Source organism: Dicentrarchus labrax, unplaced genomic scaffold (genome assembly GCF_905237075.1).
Source record: "Dicentrarchus labrax unplaced genomic scaffold, dlabrax2021, whole genome shotgun sequence".
Classification (NCBI taxonomy): domain Eukaryota; kingdom Metazoa; phylum Chordata; class Actinopteri; family Moronidae; genus Dicentrarchus; species Dicentrarchus labrax.
Genome location: NW_026136710.1, coordinates 22,961,806 through 22,985,406, shown reverse-complemented (window position 1 = coordinate 22,985,406; position 23,601 = coordinate 22,961,806). Strand labels below are relative to the sequence as shown.

At 39.9% G+C, this 23,601-nt stretch overlaps 1 protein-coding gene and 1 long non-coding RNA gene across 4 annotated transcripts in view; both read right to left on the bottom strand.

The window, feature by feature from the left end:
- The window catches only part of zer1 (zyg-11 related, cell cycle regulator), a 24,684-nt gene extending 5,975 nt beyond the window's left edge, over nt 1-18,709 (bottom strand). The window contains exons 1-14 of one of the 3 annotated variants that reach the window (XM_051412287.1): nt 18,540-18,709; nt 17,088-17,306; nt 16,810-16,960; nt 11,987-12,441; nt 10,305-10,478; nt 9,732-9,846; nt 8,724-8,870; nt 8,436-8,609; nt 7,794-8,009; nt 5,441-5,482; nt 4,909-5,028; nt 4,638-4,753; nt 2,125-2,313; nt 1-84 (exon numbers count right to left, since the gene is read on the bottom strand). The exon at nt 1-84 is cut by the window's left edge and continues 14 nt beyond it. In XM_051412287.1, the coding sequence (XP_051268247.1) occupies nt 1-84; nt 2,125-2,313; nt 4,638-4,753; nt 4,909-5,028; nt 5,441-5,482; nt 7,794-8,009; nt 8,436-8,609; nt 8,724-8,870; nt 9,732-9,846; nt 10,305-10,478; nt 11,987-12,441; nt 16,810-16,960; nt 17,088-17,254 (2,150 nt within the window). In that variant the 5' untranslated portion in view covers nt 17,255-17,306; nt 18,540-18,709. Of the gene's footprint in view, nt 85-2,124; nt 2,314-4,637; nt 4,754-4,908; nt 5,029-5,440; nt 5,483-7,793; nt 8,010-8,435; nt 8,610-8,723; nt 8,871-9,731; nt 9,847-10,304; nt 10,479-11,986; nt 12,442-16,809; nt 16,961-17,087; nt 17,307-18,293; nt 18,498-18,539 lie in introns of those variants that run through there. The other 2 variants (XM_051412288.1, XM_051412289.1) reach the window with 2 other exon arrangements.
- Nucleotides 18,710-19,322: 613 nt separating this feature from the next.
- Nucleotides 19,323-21,173, bottom strand: LOC127370396 (uncharacterized). The gene is made up of 4 exons (XR_007886227.1): nt 20,966-21,173; nt 20,797-20,857; nt 20,254-20,348; nt 19,323-20,161 (listed from the first exon to the last, which is right to left on the bottom strand). It is a non-coding gene; the product is annotated as an uncharacterized LOC127370396 (long non-coding RNA).
- Between the last annotated feature and the right edge of the window lie 2,428 nt (nt 21,174-23,601).

Sequence of the window (23,601 nt, the reverse complement as noted above, 5' to 3'; positions counted from 1 at the left end):
AGGTTGTAGAGCGCCCATGTGGCCCAGTGCTGACTGACAGGGGAGATGCTCTGGGGCAGCAGTCGCAGGATGGGCTCGAATGACCTGAGAGACCAGACTCAATTTAAAAATTCAAAAAGGAGGAAAAGTGCCGACAGCTGAGTTGTACAGCCACAGCGCAGCTGCAGCTCAGTATATACTGACACTTTGCATGGTGATATATGTAGAGGAAAAAAAATGATCATTTAGTGAATAACCTTTGTATTAAGTGTGATTCTGTGTTATACTGTTTTGTAGAAAGCATGACTGGCTCCATTTCCGCTGAACCCTACTCGAACCCCTGAAACTATAAATGAACTGACTTTCTTAATACAATGACCATATTTATGTGCTAAATGATGTAAGTTTGAAATATAGCCCAGCCTGCACATCAAACCTTTTTATTTTGGTCTGAGACAAGAGCGTGCCTTCATTTGGAAATGCCTTTAATTAATCATTGATGTCTATCCTTTCATTAAATGTAACTATTGACTCTTTGTTCTTATGCATATAAAAACCCTGGTGACTATGTACACAGCATCGATTCCTCAGCAGTCGCTGACTGTCACTTTGTTGGTTTCGATCCTTTTGCGCAAAAGCTAAATAAATATACAAAGACAAATTTCTCTTTGTTGGTCTCCCTTATTCGGTCAACTTCCACCACAATATATACAGACGGATCATCACTTTGAAAAGAAAATGTGCATCGATGTTGGTGGGTATATCATATAAGCTAAATGTCAGAGGTCCACAAGATTTATAATAACATGATGGATGATCAACAGTTTGTGCCTCTTATGTAACAACATCTTTCATTGTCAGGGATTTCCACACAATGTGTAAATAGCTATTAATACTTAAATCCACACCTATTCCTCACTGATCACAACTTTTGACATGAGGAATCATAAGACCTTATTTGTTATTTTATGTATTTACTGACACCTTCACTGTAAGATTTATCAAAACATGTTACAATCAGTGTCTGAAATGGGCCAGTACTCACAGGCACAGTTTTTTGTCCACATGAGCACCCTTTTTAAGCATTGCTCTACCCACCGAGGGGTATGTAATAAAGGTCTTAAAATAATTGCCTACTTTGATGCTTTAAAAACTTTTAGTTTTTGGACCTAAAAAAGTCTTTCTAAAACCCTGCATACAGCAATGCTGGTGAGGTACTCCTAGACGCCTGCATAAGTGCATCTCCATGTAAACACAGCTTACTTAGCACTGAGGAAACAGCACTGAAAATGTCCTTGTTAAAAAGGATTATGTGGAAGGTTATGCTGTATTTAGGGTTGTTGTTGTGCTGAATTAGGGTACTGGTACATTTTTTGGCCCAATTCAGGCACTGGTCACAATAATGGTTAATGTATTGTTTCACGTTCTAGGGCACTGTGCGACTGAGGCCATAGGCTTGTTACTTTGACAACACTGCCTGTTATAGTGTGTGTGTGTGGGTGCAGTGCTTCTTTGAGATGGCTCTGCTGTACATAGTGCCAAGTAAATAAAGATAATTCATCCCTTAATTCCTTCATTAAGCCAGTTGTTCCAACTTTTACCTTAAGGGACCTCTTTTTTTTTGTTGAGTAAACTGATGAGCCCTGACTAAGAGACATATTTTATGGATATTTCATATTAAATTCAATGCAGATTATTTACTGTGAATATTGCATGAGAGATGAGTTTTATGGATATTTTAAAGAACTTTTTATACAATTCTGTCTGTTTAAAAAAAATAATGAAATATTTAAATATTGTTTAAATATTTAACAGTTATAATGGAATGAGGCAGCCACAGCCACACGCTTCACAGCCCCTTCTCATTCCCTGGTTGTAAAATACAGACGCGAGTGGTGTTCAGTTACTTGCAATCTGCAACTTCACTGTTAGATGATAATAAATCCTACACACTGGGCTTTTAGTGGCAGCAATAAGCTGCAATAGTAATGTACACGGTCTGAGCTATTCCTCCTGGTATTTGCTTTTATGTATCCTTTAAAACAAAACATTTTGATACAAAATAAAATAGAATACATATTGAATTAAATGAATGAAAATATGGCTGATATAACCTTAATAAGGAAACAATAAACAGATAATCACCTGTAGTTGATGTTGCGGCGGGAGCTGACGTCCCAGCTCTGGATGGCATCCCACATCTTGTCCATCACTGTGTCCCTTCGCGGCTCTTCCATTGACCACACATCTGGCCCATCAAACATGATGTGTGAAAGCACGCCGCACGCGTTGTACGACACCTCGATCCCATCCGCCTTACTGTCCAGCAGGTTACTGTAAAAGCAGCAAACAGTATTGTCTGATCAAATATCTGACGAGAAGTGTGTGTGAAATGGTAACCCTCACCAAAGCAGACAAAAGTTTCAATTCAGACTACAAACACTGTGTTTAGACAAGTTGTGTTGTTTCAGCAGCAGTTCTTAACAGGCTTTCTGTAAGTTTTTAGTTTAGTTAGTTTAGTAAGGTGTTATTATATGTGTGTGTGAGCGTGTGGCTTGGCTGTATGAGTGCTTCAGTAATGTGCTTTATGTGTAGACTGTGTTTGGAAGCCTGTGATCTCGCCACCCTGTCGTCATGGAGTCACTGCTATAGTAAAGCGTGTAATGGTATGTGTCCTTTGGTATGTCATCTTCGCTAGATCTGACTTTTGTTTTAAACCCAAAATGTCTGACAATCAGTAGTCTGCTATGCACTGGAATTTGTCCTGGCTGTGTCCATTCAGGTCTGCAGGCAAAGTAAAACAATCAGTTTCTTTTACAATATTTGGCCTAGACTTTCATTTGTTTGGCAACTACACTGTTTGTGGTGACGCATTGACACACACTGTGTCCAAGTGTATGGCTGAAAACCTGCTGAAGCATTTTACACATCATTTTTATGCATTAATCACTTTTTTTAGTTCAAAAAATATTTCTGCACGCTCCCAAGAGCCTTCTCTCCATCAGCTTCCCTACTGTGTGCAACACTAGTAGGGCTGGGCGATATATCAATATAAAAAATATATCAATATATTTAAAATGTGATATGGAATTAGACCATATCGATATATCGATATAGTTCAAATTTGCGCTATGATCGTTGCTCCAAGCTAGCTGCTGACCCGGAGCTCTCTGCACTGCTCCCCGCTCCCCCTAACCCTAACCCGCCCCTCCTCTTTCAATAACCTAACGTAATGTTTGTGTTCATATCCATAACTTAGACTGTAACGTTGTCAGACTGTTAGGTAAGCTAACTGCTGAGTAATTCACTGATGTTACAGGTAACTTAACGTGCTAATTTTAGCTTGTTACGCTCGGCATTGTTAAGGGGTTATTTACTGCAGCGCGTGGTCCTCTACTATATGGAGGTATATTTATTTAACAGTAAAGTGTGGACTGATGTGCCGACGTCTCATCGGCGTGGCTCACACAACAACAACAACAACAACAACAACAACAACAACAACTAGCGCTCAGTGGGAGCGTGGTGACGTCATGTCTTGTACGTACCGTAACCCTTTCACAATACAGTCGTACAGTATATCAGCCTACCGTAATACAGGGAGTAAGGGCGCCATCAGTTAACACTTAACAGGCATGATTCATGTCAGCAAAACACAACGTTAATATTGAGTGTGGTTTTAGTTGGGATGAGTTGCTTGTTCTGTTTACAGGCAGCAAATCTTTATCATACCATTAACGTCATGTTACTAACATTACAGACACTTGTTGCTGAGTCAACCTAATGTACAGCTCAATAACAGGGTTAACTTATGTTAAGTTGTTATAACATAATTGTATTTGCTTGTGTAATAACAGTAACAGTTTTGGTGAGTGGTAACAGCCTTACTGCCTCTGAAAATATTAATTTAAAAGTTAGAATGCAGCCTAACTTCTGGTCACAACGTGTGTGTGTGTGTGTGAGTGTGTGTGTGAGAGAGAGAGAGAGAGAGAGAGAGAGAGAGAGAGAGAGAGAGAGAGAGAGACTGAACATTTGCTCTCACTTTGCGGAAAAAATATTGGGATATATATCGTATATCGATATTCAGCTTAAATATATCGGGATATGACTTTTGGTCCATATCGCCCAGCCCTAAACACTAGCTAACGTTAGCACAGAAATAAAGTCCACAAACGTCTACAAATACCCACCACAACACAGAGTCCAAAGTCATAGCTAACATTACTGCAAAATGTATTTGTGAAATATATTGTGATATTGTGGTTTTACTGGCTAACGTAAGCTCGCTTGCTAAAGCAGGACAGAAATTGCTATCTAACTAACGTAGCAAAAATCCTGGTAAACTGACTGGCTTGCCATCTGCAGGTTACTGATATATATGCAGTGTGGCTGGTTTGCAGATTGCTGGCTAACCTTAGCTTGGTTGCTCACTAACATTATCACTAAATACTATCCGAGTGGATGTTATTTGGCTAACTTGCAAAATTATTTTACCAGCCAATGTGATCCATTGTACTAACTTATAATACAAATATGAATATCCACTTGTATTGGAAAATATTTTAATTTATAATGTTGTATTGACGATAGGTACACTGGAAAGGTTAACCAAATCATTATACAATCATTTGTCTGTCAGCTGGTTTCAGCTCTCTTACCTGAATACACTGATGAACTGTGGGGTGAGCAGCTGTGGCCTCAGTACTTTGACCTCAGCGACATTTCCCAAAAGCCCCAACATGTTGCGGTGAAGCTCCTGCTTATCTGGAAACTCCTGCAGAGAGAACACACGAGAGGAAAGGTGTTTTATTACACCGTGGAAATATCTATATCTATATATTTCAAACCTATATGGAACAAATCTTGAAGCAAATTCTTATGGTTTCAGAAAAGACGTATCAGGTGCAGCGTGGGTGAGTGTGAACTCGCCTGTAGACACTCCAGAAAGAGACTCATGCCCCGACAGTTGAGGAACATCTGGCAGTTGTCGGGCGTCTCATCAGTGATGTTCCACAGAGCGCTCCAGGAAAACTCCATCACCTGGTCACACTGAGGGGAAACACAACCTTTTAACCAAGAATCCCCAAACATTTGACTGGAACAGTTAGACAAACATATGTGATGTTTATTGGACTTTTTGTTGCAAGTTTTGCCTTTGTATGACAGCGGAGAGAGACAGGAAACACAGGGGGAGGGAGAGAGGTATAACTTGTAGCAAGGGTTTCCAGGCTGGGAGTCCAACAGTGGACATATTTGCATGTGCCTTATCCATGGTTAGGCCATTTATTTTAATTTGAAAAAAAAAAAACTTCACAACAGGATCCGTCTGTTCAGATGTGTAATAATATTAATATTCTACCAAATACAGTGCCCCCCATTTTACAACTGAGACAGGTTTGTGTCTATAAAGCAATACAATTTCATGCTCAAAAGATCCAGGTGGAGTAAAACCGAGACTCACCATTCTGTCCTGTAGCTTCTTCTGAATTAAATTCAACATCGTCTGTGAAGGAAGACATGAGATATTTAAACACATTTATACACAGTGAATATATATATATCTAAACAATCATTTCACAAACATAGCAGAACTAGCAAAACAACACAAAGTGTTAGGATGTGTGTGTTACTACAGGGTAGTAGATTTTTCCAAAAGTACTGCACACTACCACACAACAAGACTAATGCATGAAAGCTTAGATCACTGGTTCCCAAACTTTTATGGTTATGTTTTACGGTATAATATATATTTTATATTATATTCAATGCAAATTATTTCCTGTGAATATTGTATCAGAGATTAGTTTCACTTAAATATTTAGGAACTTTTTATACATTCAGGAGCCCAGTTAGAAGTCTCATCATATAAGACTCTGCATATCTATTGAGAAGGGTTGTACAACTCTGGAAAGTTACCACAGTAGAATTAAAGGTCTTCTCCATCCTACTGCTCATATGACCACAGATCTTCTGCACATGCGGCCCATAGAGCATGCACACCATGGTTTAGAATTTTTTTTTATAGCCGCTTCTTTCACAGTGTAACCTATGGTCTTTTTTCTGTCATTACACAGTATGGTCCCTATGTCAAATTGGCTTCAAAGTCCGGCACTGCGGGAGCTCCGTGAAAGGGCTACGAGAGAGAGAACGCTACCGGTAGTCAATGCTTCAACACAGCCTCTTACTTCGGGAAACTGGTGGTGTACCTGCGGACATTGTGAAGCTATGGCCACCGAAGAGGAGCGCCTGTGTTGCACGGAGTGGGACCTGTTGCGTCGCGACACCCAAGAGACGCAGTATTTTGTACAGTCTGAAGATTTCCCCTCTCTGATAAACAGAGCTGTACTTGAAACTTTTTTCCATGTCCCGAAAATAAATTGGAGGCAGCGACTCATACCGGAGGGACCAGATGGACAGTTATCCACTGAGTAAGTACACTAGACAAGTTGTGTTTTACATCGGTGCGATTATTTCTGATATATTGAGCAGATTACGTTTGTTTTAGTTCACATCGCCAGCTGTGAATCTTGATCATTGATCTGCATGAATGACCTAACCCCTGACTGTTTTCCCAAGATAGCGCCCGCCTGTATACGCGAACGCTACTGTTGTTCTAAACTATCTTTTTAATAAACTGTCTGTACACTTACAAAGTTCTCAATGCTGCGGTTTATACATAGGGACCCTCATTATGCTACCGTGTAAGTGTGGTGCTATTTTGAGTCTTGTTAGTGGTATAAAAAGCGATTTCTTTTCACGTTACTCTGTGCCCCGTTGACTAGCGTTATAAGCTAATTAGCAGTTTGGGCTAAAACCGGTCACGGTTGATTAGCATGAAAACATATCCCAGAGAACGGACCAACTCGGTACACATGTGTTATTAACCCCAGGTTCATTTTGCACCGGAACTGTCCTTTAGCCGAGGCTTGCTCAACTGTTATTGGCAAAAAGGGGCGGGACTTAGGAAGGGTCAACTGAGTAGCCATAGCGTTTACATGAAACTAGGGAGTGGGGGCAGCCACTGTGGTGTAGCCTCAGCAGATACAATGTAAACATGAGCTCAGGTCAAGTCGCCGGGTATCTGCTCTTTGCTTGGTGGAGAGTAGGAGTTAAAGGCAGCTTTAAGGTTAGGTCAAGGCTAGAGAATGGTGTCACCTGTCAGAGGGCTCAGTAGCTGTATGACAGCACAGTCTGACCCACTGCAGGGCCTATTAATAGGCAAGACAAATAATTTAACATTACCCTCATTTTTGCTTTTCTGAACTATATTTGTTGCTCAATGTGTTCTTGCATGCTGGTTGACTATGTTTCTTGCTCCCCACTCTTTCTTGAAAAAGAGATCTTGATATCAATGAGACTACCTGATTAAATTAAGTTTATTCAGTATACTGCTCCTCTCCTCTCTGGTATTTTATTCCTATAAATGTGGTGGGATAGTTATCAAAATCCTAGAATATAACAGAACTACAATTAATTTTCCCAACACAGAGACACAACTACAATACTGTCTACACACTGTGGTGTATGTTCACTCCGTGTTCACGTGGATTTCCTCTGGGTGCTCTGGTTTCCTGCCATCCCAAAAATAAGCTTGTTAGATATTAGGAATACTCCTGCCGTTGGCCTTGACCAAGTAACTGGCCTGAGAACTGGAGTGGATCCATGGGCTCTGCACTGTGGCAGCTCTTCCTTACAAGGGCGATGTTCTTTCAGAAGTAATGGTCAAATCTCATAACACAAATGACATCTGATCTCTTTAACCCTGAAAATCTAATTTCACAACAACAGAGGAAACAAGCTCATATAGATGTTACCTTGACAAAGCCCATCTTCCCCACAGCTTCCTTGTGATGGTTGTCCACCTGACAGACCAGAGCGTTGCAGAGGTGCACAGCAATTCTCTGGATGGACTCATCTTGCCTGGCCGGCTCCAGGATTTTCAGCAGCAGCTGGTTGACCCGACTGTACTGGAACTCCAGCTCCTCTGGAATACTGAAGTTGCACAGAGTCAAGCAGCAGTTCCTCTGGACCTGGTGAGGGGCAAAGAGGGGGATACAGGAAGGATTACGAGTCTGAAAACTCTACGAAAGTCTGAAGAGCAACATAATGTAGATCTAATAGACCTAAAAGCTGATGATACGCTTTAATTAATCAGAATCACTTTTATTGGCCAGGTATGTGCACATACAAGGAACTGACTCTGGTTTTACCTTGCTTTCAATGTACAAACACAGACTAAGCATAAATAAACAGAACAACAAGCTCAGCAAAAAAGACAATACGTACAGTTATACATATATATGAAGAGAACACTGATGTTATTTGATAGGAGCCTGATTAAACAGATACAGACCATTCTGACATGGCTTGTGTTAGATTTAAAATCCCCTCCAATGCTTTTCGGATCATTTATTTTCTTTCATTTTCTCATTGAATCAATTAATCAATAGACTTACAGTGACCTCCTGGTACTGCTCCATTCCATTTAGCACCACCTGAATGACCTCTCTGCGCAACCGCACGCTCTGGTCACTGCGGTACTCTGTGTTGGTCAGGTAGAAGAGAGCAGCGCTGCCCGTCACCTGGACGCTCTTATCATATTTATGGCACTTCAATGCTGCTATGACAAGCTGAAAGGACAGTTTATAGCAGAGGTGTGAGAGAGAAAACAACATGCTGAATCACTGCACAAAGATCCCGTTAGATCCACTGGTATCACCTCCTTCAACTTAAACTCATCATACTTGCAAAGCTCGGAGCAGTTGGCTGCAGTGCTGTATCCTGGCGATGTCAAACAGCTGATTGATGGCTCTGTGGGCCAGCTCAGGGCGAAACTCTGTGTAAGCCTCAATGGCATTCAGGACCTGGTCTTCATTCTTGGATCCAGTCACCTGAAAAAGACAGAAAGACAGATTTAACCAGTTTACATTGTACCTGGTAAGGAGAAACTGGTAACAACTGGTCATTTGCCTCATCACATAAAGGGTGAATTGACCATTTTACTCAAAGGTGAAGGTATAAAGGCCCTTTTCTAGAACACTGTAAAAAGCACCAGTGGTAAAGATTTAGTTGCTTCTAGAGGTGCAGTTGCAGATCGCAACACCCTCGCAACTATGGTGGCCATGAAACAAGTGAAAAACGCCCCTATCTACACCCAGTGGTTGGTTTGTCCATTGTGGGCTACTGTAGAAACATGGTAGGTCAACATGGCGGACTCCATAAAAAAGGCGATGCTTGGCATTTGTGCATAAAAACAGCTCATTCTAAAGGTAATGCAACAGTCCCTACATTCAGGTGATTATACACTAATGAAAACATACCTATAAATATTATATTTCATTTCTCACAGTAGATCCTCCTCAATGTTACACACTGGACCTTTAAATGTTTTCCAAACTTTAGAGACTTTGTACGAACCCTGTAATAAAATATTATCTAAATCTTGGTAAAATCGATTCCCTTTTTTCCCCATTTACAACCAGTTTCATTTTCATTTCTCCAACTTACACCTGTGACATTGAAGGGCATGTTTCTAGATAAGAAGATAAACCATGTCAATGCTGACTGGCAACATCTCATTGAGGAAGTTACTGATAACACTTGGACATGACACACCGTATCATTTTATCTTCTGACTGTCAGCAGCAACTTGCCAGACAAGAAAGGACTCTGTTGCTTTAGTTCTGAGTCCAAAAATAACTATCATCAGCCAAAAACTGTATTGTGTGTCCAGCCCTTTGGATAACCAGTACCTTGTAAGCAGGGATGTGCGTCACATTGCAGAGGGTGGTGTCATATAAGCCTAGAAACTGCAGGGGCCTCTTCAGCTCCTGGAAAGGATAGATGCTGCTCTTGCATGGCTCGATGCTAAAAGAAAGAAAGAAAGAAAGAAAGAAAGAAAGAAAGAAAGAAAGAAAGAGCTTGTTCAGAAGTTCAGCTCAGAGTAAATAAAAATGCAAAAGCAATTTCGAAAAACTCTGCATTAGGCTTCTTTTAATATATCCAGTGTACACTCTAGAGTTGCCAAATGGTAAATGGTAAATGTACTGTACTTAAATAGCACCTTTCTAGTCTTTCAACCACTCAATGCGCTGTACACTACATGCCACACTCACCACATTCACACACATTGGCTGCCAACTGCTCAACAGAACAGAAACTGATCATTCATACACACTGATACCAATGCACAGCATGGGGAGCAATTTGGGCTTCAGTGTCTTGCTCAAGGACACTTCAGCATGCAGTGAGAGGAGCCAAGGATCGAACCAATAACCTTCCGATTAGTGGACGATCCGCTCTACCTCTGAGCCACAGCCACCCACCTTGGTCGACCCATAGCTTCTTCAAAGTGTGGAACCGTGCAGTTGTCCAGCATAACGTGACCCGAGATGTCCAGTGACACCAGGTTGACCAGACGCTGCACGATGGCCGTCAGGATCTTCCTGGTCATCTTAAACTTAGAGGTTCGCCTGCTCTCCCGTGAGATGTCAAGATGTCTGAAGAGTTTTATTGATGACAGTGACACATTTTTGATGATTAGTGGGCATATAAAGGGAACAACATACAGTAGGCATTGGGACATCAAAATGAATGGGAATTCACAAATGTTAGTACGGAAGCCAAGAACGACCACAGATTTTTTTTAATCTTGTGATAACGACTTATTATCTCGTTATCTCGATATAACAAAGATCGTTTTCTCGTGATAACTAATTAATTAATAATGTGTTCATCTTGATTTCAACCTACAAGAGCTGCCACAAACACATTATTAATTAATTCGTTATAACGAGAAAACAATCTTTGTTATATCGAGATAACGAGATAATAAGTCGTTATCACGAGATAACAGTGCCTAAAAAAGAAAAATCCATGGCCGTTCTCGGCTTCCGTATGTTAGCAATACTGAAAGAAAGGAAATATAATATTAGGGCAGACTTGAAGAATTCAAACCTAACTTTTAATCCACTATGACTCAGCTGATAATTCTCTGTAGGTTCATCACTACGAACGCATTGTTGACGTTGTTTTTACAGTAATCTGCTACACCATTCAACAATACAACCTTTAATATTGTGACTGTTTTTATTGTGGTGGTACAATGCTTTATGGGATGATAATGCAGTTCCTAATGTGATATTACAGCTGTTTCTGGTTAAACAAAAGGTCTATCTCTGTTCCAAAGGATTAGCCAATGTTACATAGCAGCCACAACACTCTGTTTCATAGCTATTGTATACGTCAAGAAATTAAGGATTTATTTCAACCAACCCAGCGTTGGTAATTGTTGTAAAGACAGTGGAACAACTAACACTTTGGGTGAGTTTTATTTTGTTTCTCTCCAGTGTGAAGTGTGTTTAACACTTATCTGCTAGGTGAAATGACTGGTTTTGTCAATGGAGTCTGGTCAGGCATGGCATCCAATTGTTTTGGTCTGAGATCCTGGTGCTCTAGTGCAATATCTAGTGGCAAGTAAACTTCATGTACATGAACACACATAACCTAACAGAAGTGCTTTCTGGATTGGTCAAACATCATCTAAAACCCTCCATCCACACTTTCCATCATAGGAATTTGTAGCTATTTTTTTTTTTTACGTAGCAGGGTATTTACTAAGACTACAGAACCTAATAAACAGATTTTTCATAAAGTGCTGTTAAGTAAGATCTGTTGTATGCATACATATTGCATGACACACAATTGTCAGTGGTGAAGCTTTTCTTCCATTTTAAAACCGCTAAATGTTGGTGCTTTAATAAATAACTCAATTTGACCAAGCACCTGAAAAAGTGACGCAAAATGTAAGTTAGGCCTCTTGGATTGGTCCATAAACAACTCTAAAACTTCAGTCCAGTGCATAATCTAATTTTAACTTGAATGATTTAGATGAAGCTACACAGAACTTAGGTTTGAATGCAGTTTTCCACCACCTGCAGCACATCAGTAAAATTACTATTAGCAAGTATAATGACAATTTATACATAATTGCCTCCTCCCGACTTACCTGAGATTAACGATCTCCACCACTGTATTGACCAACTCCTCTGACAGGTCCACGTTGTAGAGAACAAGAGATGCCAGTCTATCTTTCCACTGTGTGAGAAAAGCTGTTCCCAGCAACTGTACATTAGATAGATCTAGTGAGGTGAGTGACTTCAGGGGTTTGAGCAGGGTCTCAGCATCCACCTCATCAGGCAGGCCACCCAAATTGAGCAACCTGAGGCGGTTGAACCCCTGGAAGTTAAAGTCAGTCTCTAGCATTTGCCTAGAAGCAGGGCTCTCCTCCTCCTCGTCCTCGGTATCCTCGTTGCATGCGAGCGGGGCGCCACCCTTCCGGTAGAAGATGTGGGTGCAGCCAAAGAGACAAAGAGACACCAGGGTCTCACGGAAGCAGGTCAGTGTTTTCAAGCTGCGGGATGACAGACTGTTGCAGTAGGTGAGGTGGAGCTCAATCAGGTCCTGGCAGAACACACAAAGAATTTATTTAAGAATCATGAGTGACTGGGTTTTCCTTTATAAATTCCTGCACCAAATCAACTATAAGGACAGAGGCCACAGGTTAACTTACAATACAAGACTAGTATCACATTACATTCTTCTTTAGTGAAGGATTAGTAGATTTATCTGTGGCATATATACATAAACATATACATATACATACATATACATATACACATATACATACATTTATCTGTGACATATATACATATACATATACATATATATATATATGTATACATGTATATGTATACATGTATATATGTGTGTGTATATATATATATATATATATATATATATATATATATATATATATATATACATATATATATATATATATATATATATATATATACATACACACATATACATATACACACACACACATTTTTTACAGATACTTCCAAATGCAGCACTGTTATGTAAAAGAGGTGAAGGGACAGAGTAAGGAAAAACCGTCTGATGTTACACAGATTTTTATTAAAGCATATAACCCAGAACCCACCAGACGGATTATTTTGAACCTGTATCTAAGTATGTTGACTACATCTACATGCACACAATGCAGTTTTTGCCCTCCAAAAAAGACGATAGTCATACTAAGCTGTTTACATGGAAATTAAATGACTATTCCACTAATATTCCCGTTTACAAGCAGCTTACTCCTATTGACTGAACTGTTAATGGCGTACTGTACGAGGAATTTATCCCCTTTTTCCAAAAAATTAAACAGCGTCATTAAAAGAGGATTTTGCCACCGGGGGCGGACTTGTTTGACCGTGTGAACACAACCTCCCTCTTTCATTTGTTTAACCTCCTTCTTAAAAAAAGGTTGGCGTTGCAATATTTGCACATATCCAAAAACCTGTTGATATCCAAGTCTTTCATGATGTTTAACAGTTTCTCCTTTCCGACCAGAAATGTGGGCTTTTTTAACAGGCAAAGACACATATTCCAAATGTGCTGTATACATGTGCAAAGAATGCCTCTAAAACCTGAATAATATTGGTGTATCCCACGTCTTGATCTGAAAATGCTCCATTCTGAACACTTCCGGAACACCCCTTAAAATATGGAATAGTGTCCTATTTGGAATAATAGTGGAAAGTTACCCCCAAATTCCACCGGGCACAGCCATGCTGTGTTCCGACTTTGCCACTGATTTCGTCAATGAAAACATAACCTTCTTGGGAGGAAATAAGACGGTATGGGTAACATACTGCATACATGATCCATCATCCCAGTCTCAAACAGTGCCAACCTGGTAAACTGGCAGAAAGCAGCACAATTCCAGATTTGCAATGTTTGGAGTTGAAGGACATTTGACTGGACCAACATCACACAGTGCAGTCTCTTGTGATATAAGAGACTGTACTGCAATGTAATACTATATGAATTATTTGTTCCATCCCCACACTTACAGGATAAGTAGCATACATAGTACCAATGTACCAAGGAATTTGCCTTGGTACATTGGTGCATAAGGAACACAATCAAGCGTAGGAAAATATAAATAAAGGTTGTAGACATATTTCTTTGTATGTCACATTTATGTCTGTCTCTCATTAGATGTCCCATGATTCTGAGAACTAAATATTCAAAACTGCCACATTACATAGTAAAATAATTTCCTTTAGAAAACTGATAGAAAACACGGAAGAATATGTGACACATTATAAACATTCTTCAGTTACCAAACATTGGTATGTTCCACCTAAAACAAGGTCATATAATGAGAGTACTACTACTATCAAGATGCCACTGCATTTATTTGCATTTAATCTTCCAGCGGTTTTCAGTGGGACAGTGAGGATTGGAGTGCGATACCATTAACTACAGTTTCTTGATTGTCACTTGACATAATTTCTTTGAGTGGTAATTACTGGTAACAGAAAACCAAACAGCCACTCCCCCCAGTTCTTACGTCCTGACAGTACTGGTGCAAGAAGAACCCTACATTACTATGAGGGGAAGTGTCAGGTATCCAGCTAATACTTCACAAGTACTAACTGCTAAATAAAGGTTAGCAACTCAGGAAGGAACTCAAAGGTCTGTTTTGTGGACATGGAGCTTAAAATTATATTTGGTAGAACATTTGAGCACTTGCAACAAGAACATCCAGAAGATCTTCTTTGAAGAGCCTCCTTTCTGAGGTTTGGATATTAAAAACTGTAAATAAGGACAATTACTAATTTAAAAGGTATAATCTGAAATTGCCATTATTTGGATGAACCCCGCCACTGTTACACTTGTCTTTTCAGACGCATGTTTAAGTAACAGAACGCAAAACTGATCTGATCTGAAGTATGTTTCAAATATGGATGCAACTACCTAAAAGAGTAGACCATAGTCAAGGCTATATTAATATTCACATTTTGGAAAATACATGTATTTGCTAACCAGGAGTTTGATTAGTTGTATCAATAATAATTCAGGAGAGAAAGTGATCACAGATAAGGATGGGACGATATGCGACATTATCGCATATTGTGATAAAAAACCCTATAAATATATTGTGGTCAATTTCCATTATCATGATAGTCTCACATGGCTTGACCTGAAAAAGTGGTCTACATCTCAAGCATACAGTCGTATACTGATTTCCTGATTTATTTTGAACAAGGGGAGCCTGAATCTTTCCAGTCATTCCTAAATCCTAAGCCTGTTACCATTGCTGAAGGCTCAGCTTGCCCATTGTATCCCCCACAAAAAGAGTTAAACTGGATGTGTGGAAATAGTAAAGATTCCAAAGTAAAGAACAGGGAGATGAGGTTCATATCTGTGATGCAATAAATATGTCTTTCTTAACAAAATATTATAAGCGATTCCAGTGTTTTGTGTGATTTCTAAAGTATGAAGTTTATTTTCACGATTATCATGATTATATCGTGTATTGCAATTATTTAGGCCAAGATTATCATGACATGAAATTTTCATTTCGTCCCATGCCTATCCAAGCCCTGTTTAGCCTAGCAAAACAACCATAACAGCTTAGTAAATCCCATGAATCAGGATGTGAACAACAGGGGAGCCTGACTGGATTGTCTATTGTCTGTTGACTTGAATATCCCTCAGGATAAATAAAGTATCTATCTATCTATCTATCTATCTATCTATCTATCTATGCAGTTTCTGTGTCTGACTTCCTGCCAATGCGATCTGCTGCTCTGTGCTGCTTGACGCAAGTGGGTCGCAGCTTCCGTCAAAAATAAAAGAGCCACGTATTCTACAGGGAGCAGAGCGAAGAGGCACTTCTGGGACATGCCGCAGCGCTTCAGGTGGAATTTAGAGCGTAGGCAACGGCGGTGGAGCCGGAACTAGTCACAGCTGTGTCCGGTGGAATTTGGGGGTAAGGTTATTGTACCAACGGTCCGGTTTCAAACAATGTGTAGGCGATCTGAAGTATAGATATGAATGAAGGACTAAAACACAGTTAAAATTTTCAAGCTTATTTTTAAGGTATTTGGTCATTTTCATTTTAATCAATTTCCATGTGTTTCCATGACTGAAAAACTAGTTTCAAAATGTCTGGTTTTTTAGAACGCATGCAGTTTCATGAAACTGTACAAGAACAAATTGGGGACTGAGGGCATTCAGATGATGTATGGCTTTCCTAGATATATCAACAATAAGGGGGTTTTGAGCAATTTCCAGAACAGAAGTGTTGCCTCCAATCCGTGAAAAATGCAATTCTTACAGAAATCTCTAAATCTCAAAAATGTTTGATACCAAAACACAGCCTATTTTTTTTATGGTGTTCCTCAAGTCTTTGGCACCTTAATGTGGTATTTGGGAAGGATTTTTCACCATTTTGATAAACACCTCAACCATAATGCTCTGAGCCCTTATACAAACTTATTTATTTATATACATATACTTATTTAAACAGGTGCCTAAACAAAATGTCTGTTTATTACAGATTAATTATGAGACAAACTTGACACAGTGCTGAGCTGCAACTCAAATTAATCTTCAGGTTCACTGCTTTAAGACAGACAGACATATACAGAACTGTTATCTTATACTAAAGATCCCTGTCCCCCCCTGAAAGAGACAAAAATGGGTCTATAGTAGGGACCACTGCTAAACCTGTAATGAGGATATAGCAAAACTGAAGCAGGGAGTTTGGAAAGTAGTTTTCCCAAAACTAAAAAAATAAGAGTGTAATAAGGGTGTAAAAAGCAGTAAGAGTTCCTTTAATTTTGCTTTAAAAAATGTATAAGAACTTTTAACAGTTTTCAAGTGGAGATGTTCCACAGAGATTGTTATCTTAAGACAACATCAGCTTATTCTGAAAAACTAGTCTTCGACTAAGATGCAGCATCCCACCTGTTTTCTAATGGCTTCCAGATCTCTGTCACGCACAAAGTCTTCTCTCAGCTGTACTCTGGTCAGTCTGGTGCTTCGAGGGTCTGAGAACAGTTGGAAGAAGCTCTCCTCCGGTTCAAAGTTACTGTCTGTGTGGACCAACTCCATATATCTGTTAAAACAAAACCAAAAAAAGGAATCAAAAGCCCTTTTGCAGACACAGAATCTGTAATATTGCATCATACATGGCACATTTTGACAGACTGATAATTCAGAAATCAGTGTATCCTGTTACGTACGTATTGACCAGCTTGTCGCAGATTTCGCTGGGAAGGAAGATGTCTGAACGCAGGCAGAGCTTGTTCCTAAACCCCTGGTAGCACATGGTCTTCCTGAGGTTCCTCAGGCAGAAGACGGTTGCCAGAGTCATGAGGCTGTCGGGGTTGTCTCCTGCTTTGGCTGCCATGTTAGCCTCTTCTTCTCCGGGCTCAGATCAAAGACAGCGAGGTGCAGGGGACCTTGGAGGAGTGTGTGGAACAAAGTAAAGGGTTAGGAACCATTACTCGACACAGGGGGCTGCTTCTGGTGGGAAACGGCAAACAAGGTAAAGCTGACTCTTCCGATGTGAGGATTAAAAATAAATGTGTATACAAATACAGCACATGTAGTGTCACTACAGTTATACCAATAAGCAAATATCTGCCTCATTTATCCACTATCGTTCTACTGACATTAATGTTTTAGATAAGATGAGATAAGATAAGATACATAGACTTTATTGATCCCTCACTGGGGCAGTTCCAGATACAACACACCAGATAAGAAAATACACTTTAAATAAAAAACAGAATCGAAAAATACAAGATATAATGACAATACAAAAACAGAGTTATACGTATACTATATACAACTTTTTAAATACAGATGTGATTGACACAGAACATTGTAAAGGTCACAGCAGGAGGTTGTGCCATGGTGTAAACATATATCTGTTCCTAATGTAAAATGTTGTGTGTGGTGCCCTTTAATACAATAACAGAGATAGCACTTACAGAAATGACATTCAATCCAAAATAACATCAGACTTATCTCCTGCAAGCTCTCGCTGTATCACTAAATCAACAGGCATATTACTGTCAAAGCGCCTTGCTACCATAATAAACTGAGCCCTTTGCCTAGGGCTGGCTACTGTTAGCAACTAATGTTGGCTACTTTGTTACAACTAGTTTCAACATTAATAACAAAATGATCTTATTTACATTCATATGAAAGGCCCATCTTAATAAGCTGAAGCTAGTAGGCTAGCTCGCCGTGTCTTTTTGGCTGGTATTACTAACGTTAGTTTGTTAGTTAACCACACAGAGCACTGACTCCTGAGGGAGCAGCAGCAGACTGTTACTAAGATGGCTAGCTAGCTGCTGAGCTGCACTGAATAACAGTATACTTTAACAACAGTGACGCTAGATAGCTACCGACAAACAGAAAACAACTGTTAGCTTACTCACTCGCAAAAAACAAAAATACCAGAGAACAACACCTGTTATTCTGAGTAAAGCCTTAACTTGCCGATACGGTGTCATTCCAGCGTCTAAATTAGCTTGTGGCTAACGATGGCTTTCCCAGCTATGGTGTTAGGTAAGTTAGCCAGTGGGGCTAGCGCTAGCTAAGAGCAGTGTGTGGAGGTGCGGGCTGCAGGCAGCGGGCAGCGGGCAGCGGTGTCTGGGTGCACGGCTCAGCGGCCACGGCTCTACCTTAGCTCTCGCCAAGGCTGTGTGTCTCGATGAGGGCGAGAAATGGAGTTATTATCACCAGTCTTCACTCATCTGCCTCTCGTTGTTGTCGGATGTCAACAAACAGGCTCCACCTCCCCGTACTTCTGTTACACCTCCTCCTTTTCCCATCTCTTCACCTCTTCCTCCTGTTCTTCCTCTTCCTCCACTACTTATGGAAGCCCGTATCCGCCAATGTGACAAAAAAAAAGATGAAGTCAATATAACAAGAAGCTTTCTCAAAATATTGACTTAGCATCTCTTCACAAAGTCATTATTCTGAGATATTAAGTCAGATAATTCAGAAAGTTTCTCTTCTTTAGACTCTAGGTCAGTATTCTGAGATAGTTACACAACTGTCCACTCACAATTGTAAATAGTTTTGCTCCAATAATGGCTCCATAAATAAGGCACTAGCTTGGTCTCAGCATTATGTATTAACAATGGCTGTTAGACTGAAATGTATGTAACAGGGTAACACAGTGAATTCATCCTCCCTTATGTTCCAAGCATTGTCATTTGTTTCAAGGTAATACTGTACAAATTGTTCGATGCTGCGACACTTGTGGTAGTTACTGTGTAATACCCATGAGTCAACGCTTTCTATGTATTGTAACATACGTCCAATGCAACTTACACTTCCTATTTAATAGTTGTTTTATTTTGCATTAATTCACAATAAATTAAACTGATGCAAACTGCAATGTAACTAAATGTACATTTATTATTTAGAGTTGTAACATGAGAATTAAAAGTGAACTAAGGAACAACTGAGCTGAGGAATAGTCTTTACACAGGAAACAGCAGCAGAGTGTGTTTTTGAACCAATCAGAGAAGCCCTGGAGTCCACCCTCGGTCTTCATTTTGGCCTCATCCTGGCTGATGGTCAGCTCATCCCGCTCTGCACTGATGACAGGAGTTTCATAAGGTGCAGAGAGAGGAGCTGTTGGAGATGAAACCACAGCAGAGTCTGGTCCTCTGCTAGGCTCTTTACAATTATCTTCACTGTCCAAGACTGAAGCAGGAGGGCTCAGAGGAGGTGGAGGACATGGCACCACAGCACAGTCTGGTCCTGGGCTGCGTGCTGGCTGCTGCACTGATTCAACCTGGCTGATTGCTAAACCCTGCTGGACAGCAGTGATGGCAGGAGGTTCAGCACTAGTGGTCAGAGACTCTTTCTCTGATTGCTTCAGTGTCTTCCTCGAGACCAGGCTCCTCTGCACCATCAGCAACCCCAGTAGAGATTGGTTCTGGACTGTGTTCTGGCTGTTCCTATGTTTTCTCCCGGAGGTTGTTGGCAGGAGGTCCAGCAATGTTGTTCAGAGGAGCTGGTGGAGGAGAAATGACAGCAGAGACTTTTCCGAAACTTGAGGAGGGACTGAGTAGAGAGCTGAGAGCTGAGCAGCCTTCTGGCTTCAAACTCAACGTCCCTCATCTTCATGCAACAAGGAGTGAGATCTGAAGAGTAGACCTGACATATTTACAGAATAAATCAACAGCTGACTCCGAACTACCGTCGAGACTTTTCCGGATTGTGGTCTTACCAGCTTGAGAAGAAGCCTGGCCTCAGGATCCTCAAGTCCTCCAGTTCAAAGCCCCATAGCCTTCAAACAGAAAGAAAACACAAGCTTCATTTTCACTGTTCCTCTTTTCCTCATTCCAGAAATGGTGTGGCATGTGTGTGTCGGTAACTCACTGCACTCTCCTCCACCAGCAGATCACTCATATCTTCACCTCAGACGGGAGCTGGTTCTGCTGCTGAAGCCTCAAAAGTTCAGACTCCAGTGCGATCTAAACCACAAACAAGGGATCAGATGTCTTTATCAGTCCCTCCATGAAGTCCCACTGTCGCAAATGCAACCAATCCCCCGTGAATTCTTCAGACCTTACAACCTTTCTAAAATGTTCACCAATCATAGTAGTCCCAACAAACAAAACACCCAGCCATATATCACCCAACTACTAGCAATTTATTCTCACAGGAACATGCTGCCTTCAGTTCTAAATGAAATATAAAAAAAAAAAGCAAACAAAACACCTTCTCTCGTTCTAACACAATTTGATGGCAAAAAAGCCTTGAATTAAAAAAGCTGTCATGAAATCAGACATTTTAGGCTGCATCAATCCAAAAAAAGCTCATGAAATCCTGGTGGAGCTGCTTTATGTTCAAGTACAAGACACAATTCATAAGACTTGACCTGCTATTTTACTTAGACATGAAAGCTATAGTAGGTCTTACCTGAGACCTATAGGAACCCATGTGCCAGCAGATCTGCAGAGATGGGCGTGTCAAACAACACCTGTAAAGGCAATAAGACAATATTCCTCATTAGTTTGTTATTCAGAGGTTTAACTCCATCTGAAAATGTTAACAGTCTAACTCCAGTGATAAAATCCCTCTCACATACCCTGATGGATCTGTAGTTGCCTCTACTTCCTTCTATGAACTCCATGGACATTTTCTTGCTGTACAGAAAAAAAAACAGAAAAGGTTTAACAGACAAAGCAAACAAACAAAATGTTCAAAATGTTTTTTCAGTTCAACAATACACTTGAGTACTCGAACAAAACTGATTCTCAAGACATAAATGAACATAGTGTATTCAGGCTGAGGAGTGTGTGAAGTCTGCAGAGAGATCCTCATTGTGGAGTCACTGGAATCAACCTAGAACTCTGTATCATGTAGTCATTGTTGATTCCTATCTGGTGTGTGTGTGTGTGTGTGTTTGTGTGTGTGTGTATGTCATATTATAAGACACTTATTTTACTGTATGCAAGGGTGCTTGTGAGAAAAAAAAATACTTTTACTGAAGTTACACAATCTGGACACCAGTTCTTCATTGATACTCTTTTGGTTCTTTTTGATTACTAAATAATTGTAGTAATTAATTATAAATATACATATATATATTATTCTAAAAAAGAATGAATTCAGAAGTCAATAAAAAATTTAAATTTAGAAAGACTGACGAACACTGACAGTCTGTCAGTATCAGCCCTTCCTCCTGTCCTCTGTCCTTCTGTTTATCCTCCCTTAACTGTCTCACTGCTTTGAAAAAACAAAAAAAGACTTAAAGGATCTTGGTTCAGAGTAAAAACCATATGTTGCAAAGCCTGCTAACTACAGATAATAGCCGATACTGCTCTATTGAGAATATTGCTGTCACACCAACCCACATGCTGTTAAATACTGTCCGTGAACCATTAAACACAGTATACGCTAATGTTTTAATTGGGGTCAGCCCTATGTTTCCACAGCCCAATGGTCCCACAGTCCTATGTTCCCACATTTCTAGGACATTTTCTAAATTAGGTCTTGTGTTCCTACATTGGGTTAGGGTTAGGGTTAGGGGTTAGGGTTAGGGAATAGGTTGGGTGTAATTGGCTACCAAATTGGGATATCTGATACAAATTTATGAAAAAGGAAATGGCCTAATTTTGGAAAGAAATCTTAGAAATGTGGGAACATAGGGCTGTGGGAACATAGGGTTAGGGTTAGGGCACGCTCCCTGTTAATTAGCTTGAAGCTAACGTTAACATATGACTATGCGGAATAGTGCCCATATAACTATATATAGTTATATCATACTGTAATACTAGATAGCTGTGATGTTGCTCAGCAGTTTTGTCATACATGTACTGAGTTAAAAAATAGATCTACCCCTGCTGCCACCATTGGTCGACTAATTGTCAATCGCCAAATGAATCGCCATCTCTTCTAACAAATTACATATCGTTTGAGTATTTTTCAACAAAATGTGTCCAGATTCTCCGATTTCAACTTCTCCAATGTGAATATGGTCTGCTTTCTTTAGTCCTCAATGACAGCAAACTGAATACAGTATCTTTGGGTTGAGAACAAAACAAGACATTTGAGGACGTCATCTTGGGCTTTGGGACACCACACATACCAAACATCTAATTTATTAATCAAGAAAATGATTAACGGCTCGATCCAGTTCCAGCTGTAGTTCATTAAATTTTAACCAAGTCCTGTGTAATTATTACTAAGAATACAATGCATAAAAAAGTTAGTCGTTTGGAATATTTCTGTTTAACCAACTTTAGAATATATTTTATATTTTAATATCTAAATTGTTTGTTTGTCTTGAAGAGAGTCCCTGTGTCAATGTACTGTACAGACAGAGGGAGGAAAGGAAGGTTAGAAGGAAGCCAGCAGCTCGTAGAGCAGGTTAATCTTGTCATTCAACTGACTTGCTTTTGTGCTGATGTGTGTGTGTATGTGTGTTTGTGTGTGTGAGACTCAAGAGAAAGAAACAAAATTGAGCATCTGTTAAATTACTGAGCCAACTGTCTGTGCTATGCACGTCTGTTACTACATTATGTATTTTCATTTGGCAGCCTTTATGTCCTAGACTAATTTCCCTAGGGACAAATAATGGCTTTTTAATCTTAGTGTATCCTATTCTAACACCTCACTGAAGCTATATGATGCTTATATGAAGTCAAATATTCATTAAAACCCAGGATTCCTGTACCATAACCCTAAAATTGTGCTCAATTTACATGTGCTGTATTTGTGACCTGTGTGTGTATATGATGATTAGCGTTCTCTCTGTTCAGGGGCTGAGCCAGAGGGGTAGTTGAGACAAGAAAGATAGTTGATTGTTGAGTCTCATTCCCATCTTGCCATCGATGCTGGGAATGAGACTCAACAATCAGCTATTTTCAAGCCACCAGGACAAAGAATCTTTCCATATTTCTCGGCTCTGATTGGTTGTTGCTAATACCATTAGGAGCACTAGAGCCATCAGAGGAACCTGATTTTTTCACAGATTATCTGTCTCATGTACTACTGTCAGGATATAGTGAAAGTTTCAGACAATATGGCAAAAAGTTATTTTTATCAAAATTACCTACTGCAGCTTTAATCAACTAATTGTTTCTAATGTCATTATGTGTACAGTACAAAAATTAGAGTTGTGGCAGAATTAGAAATTTGCTAAATATGCACAACCTCAGATGCAAAGCAGATCACTCATGCACAGTAACTCACTCATATAGTCCTTCATCCAATCTGTAT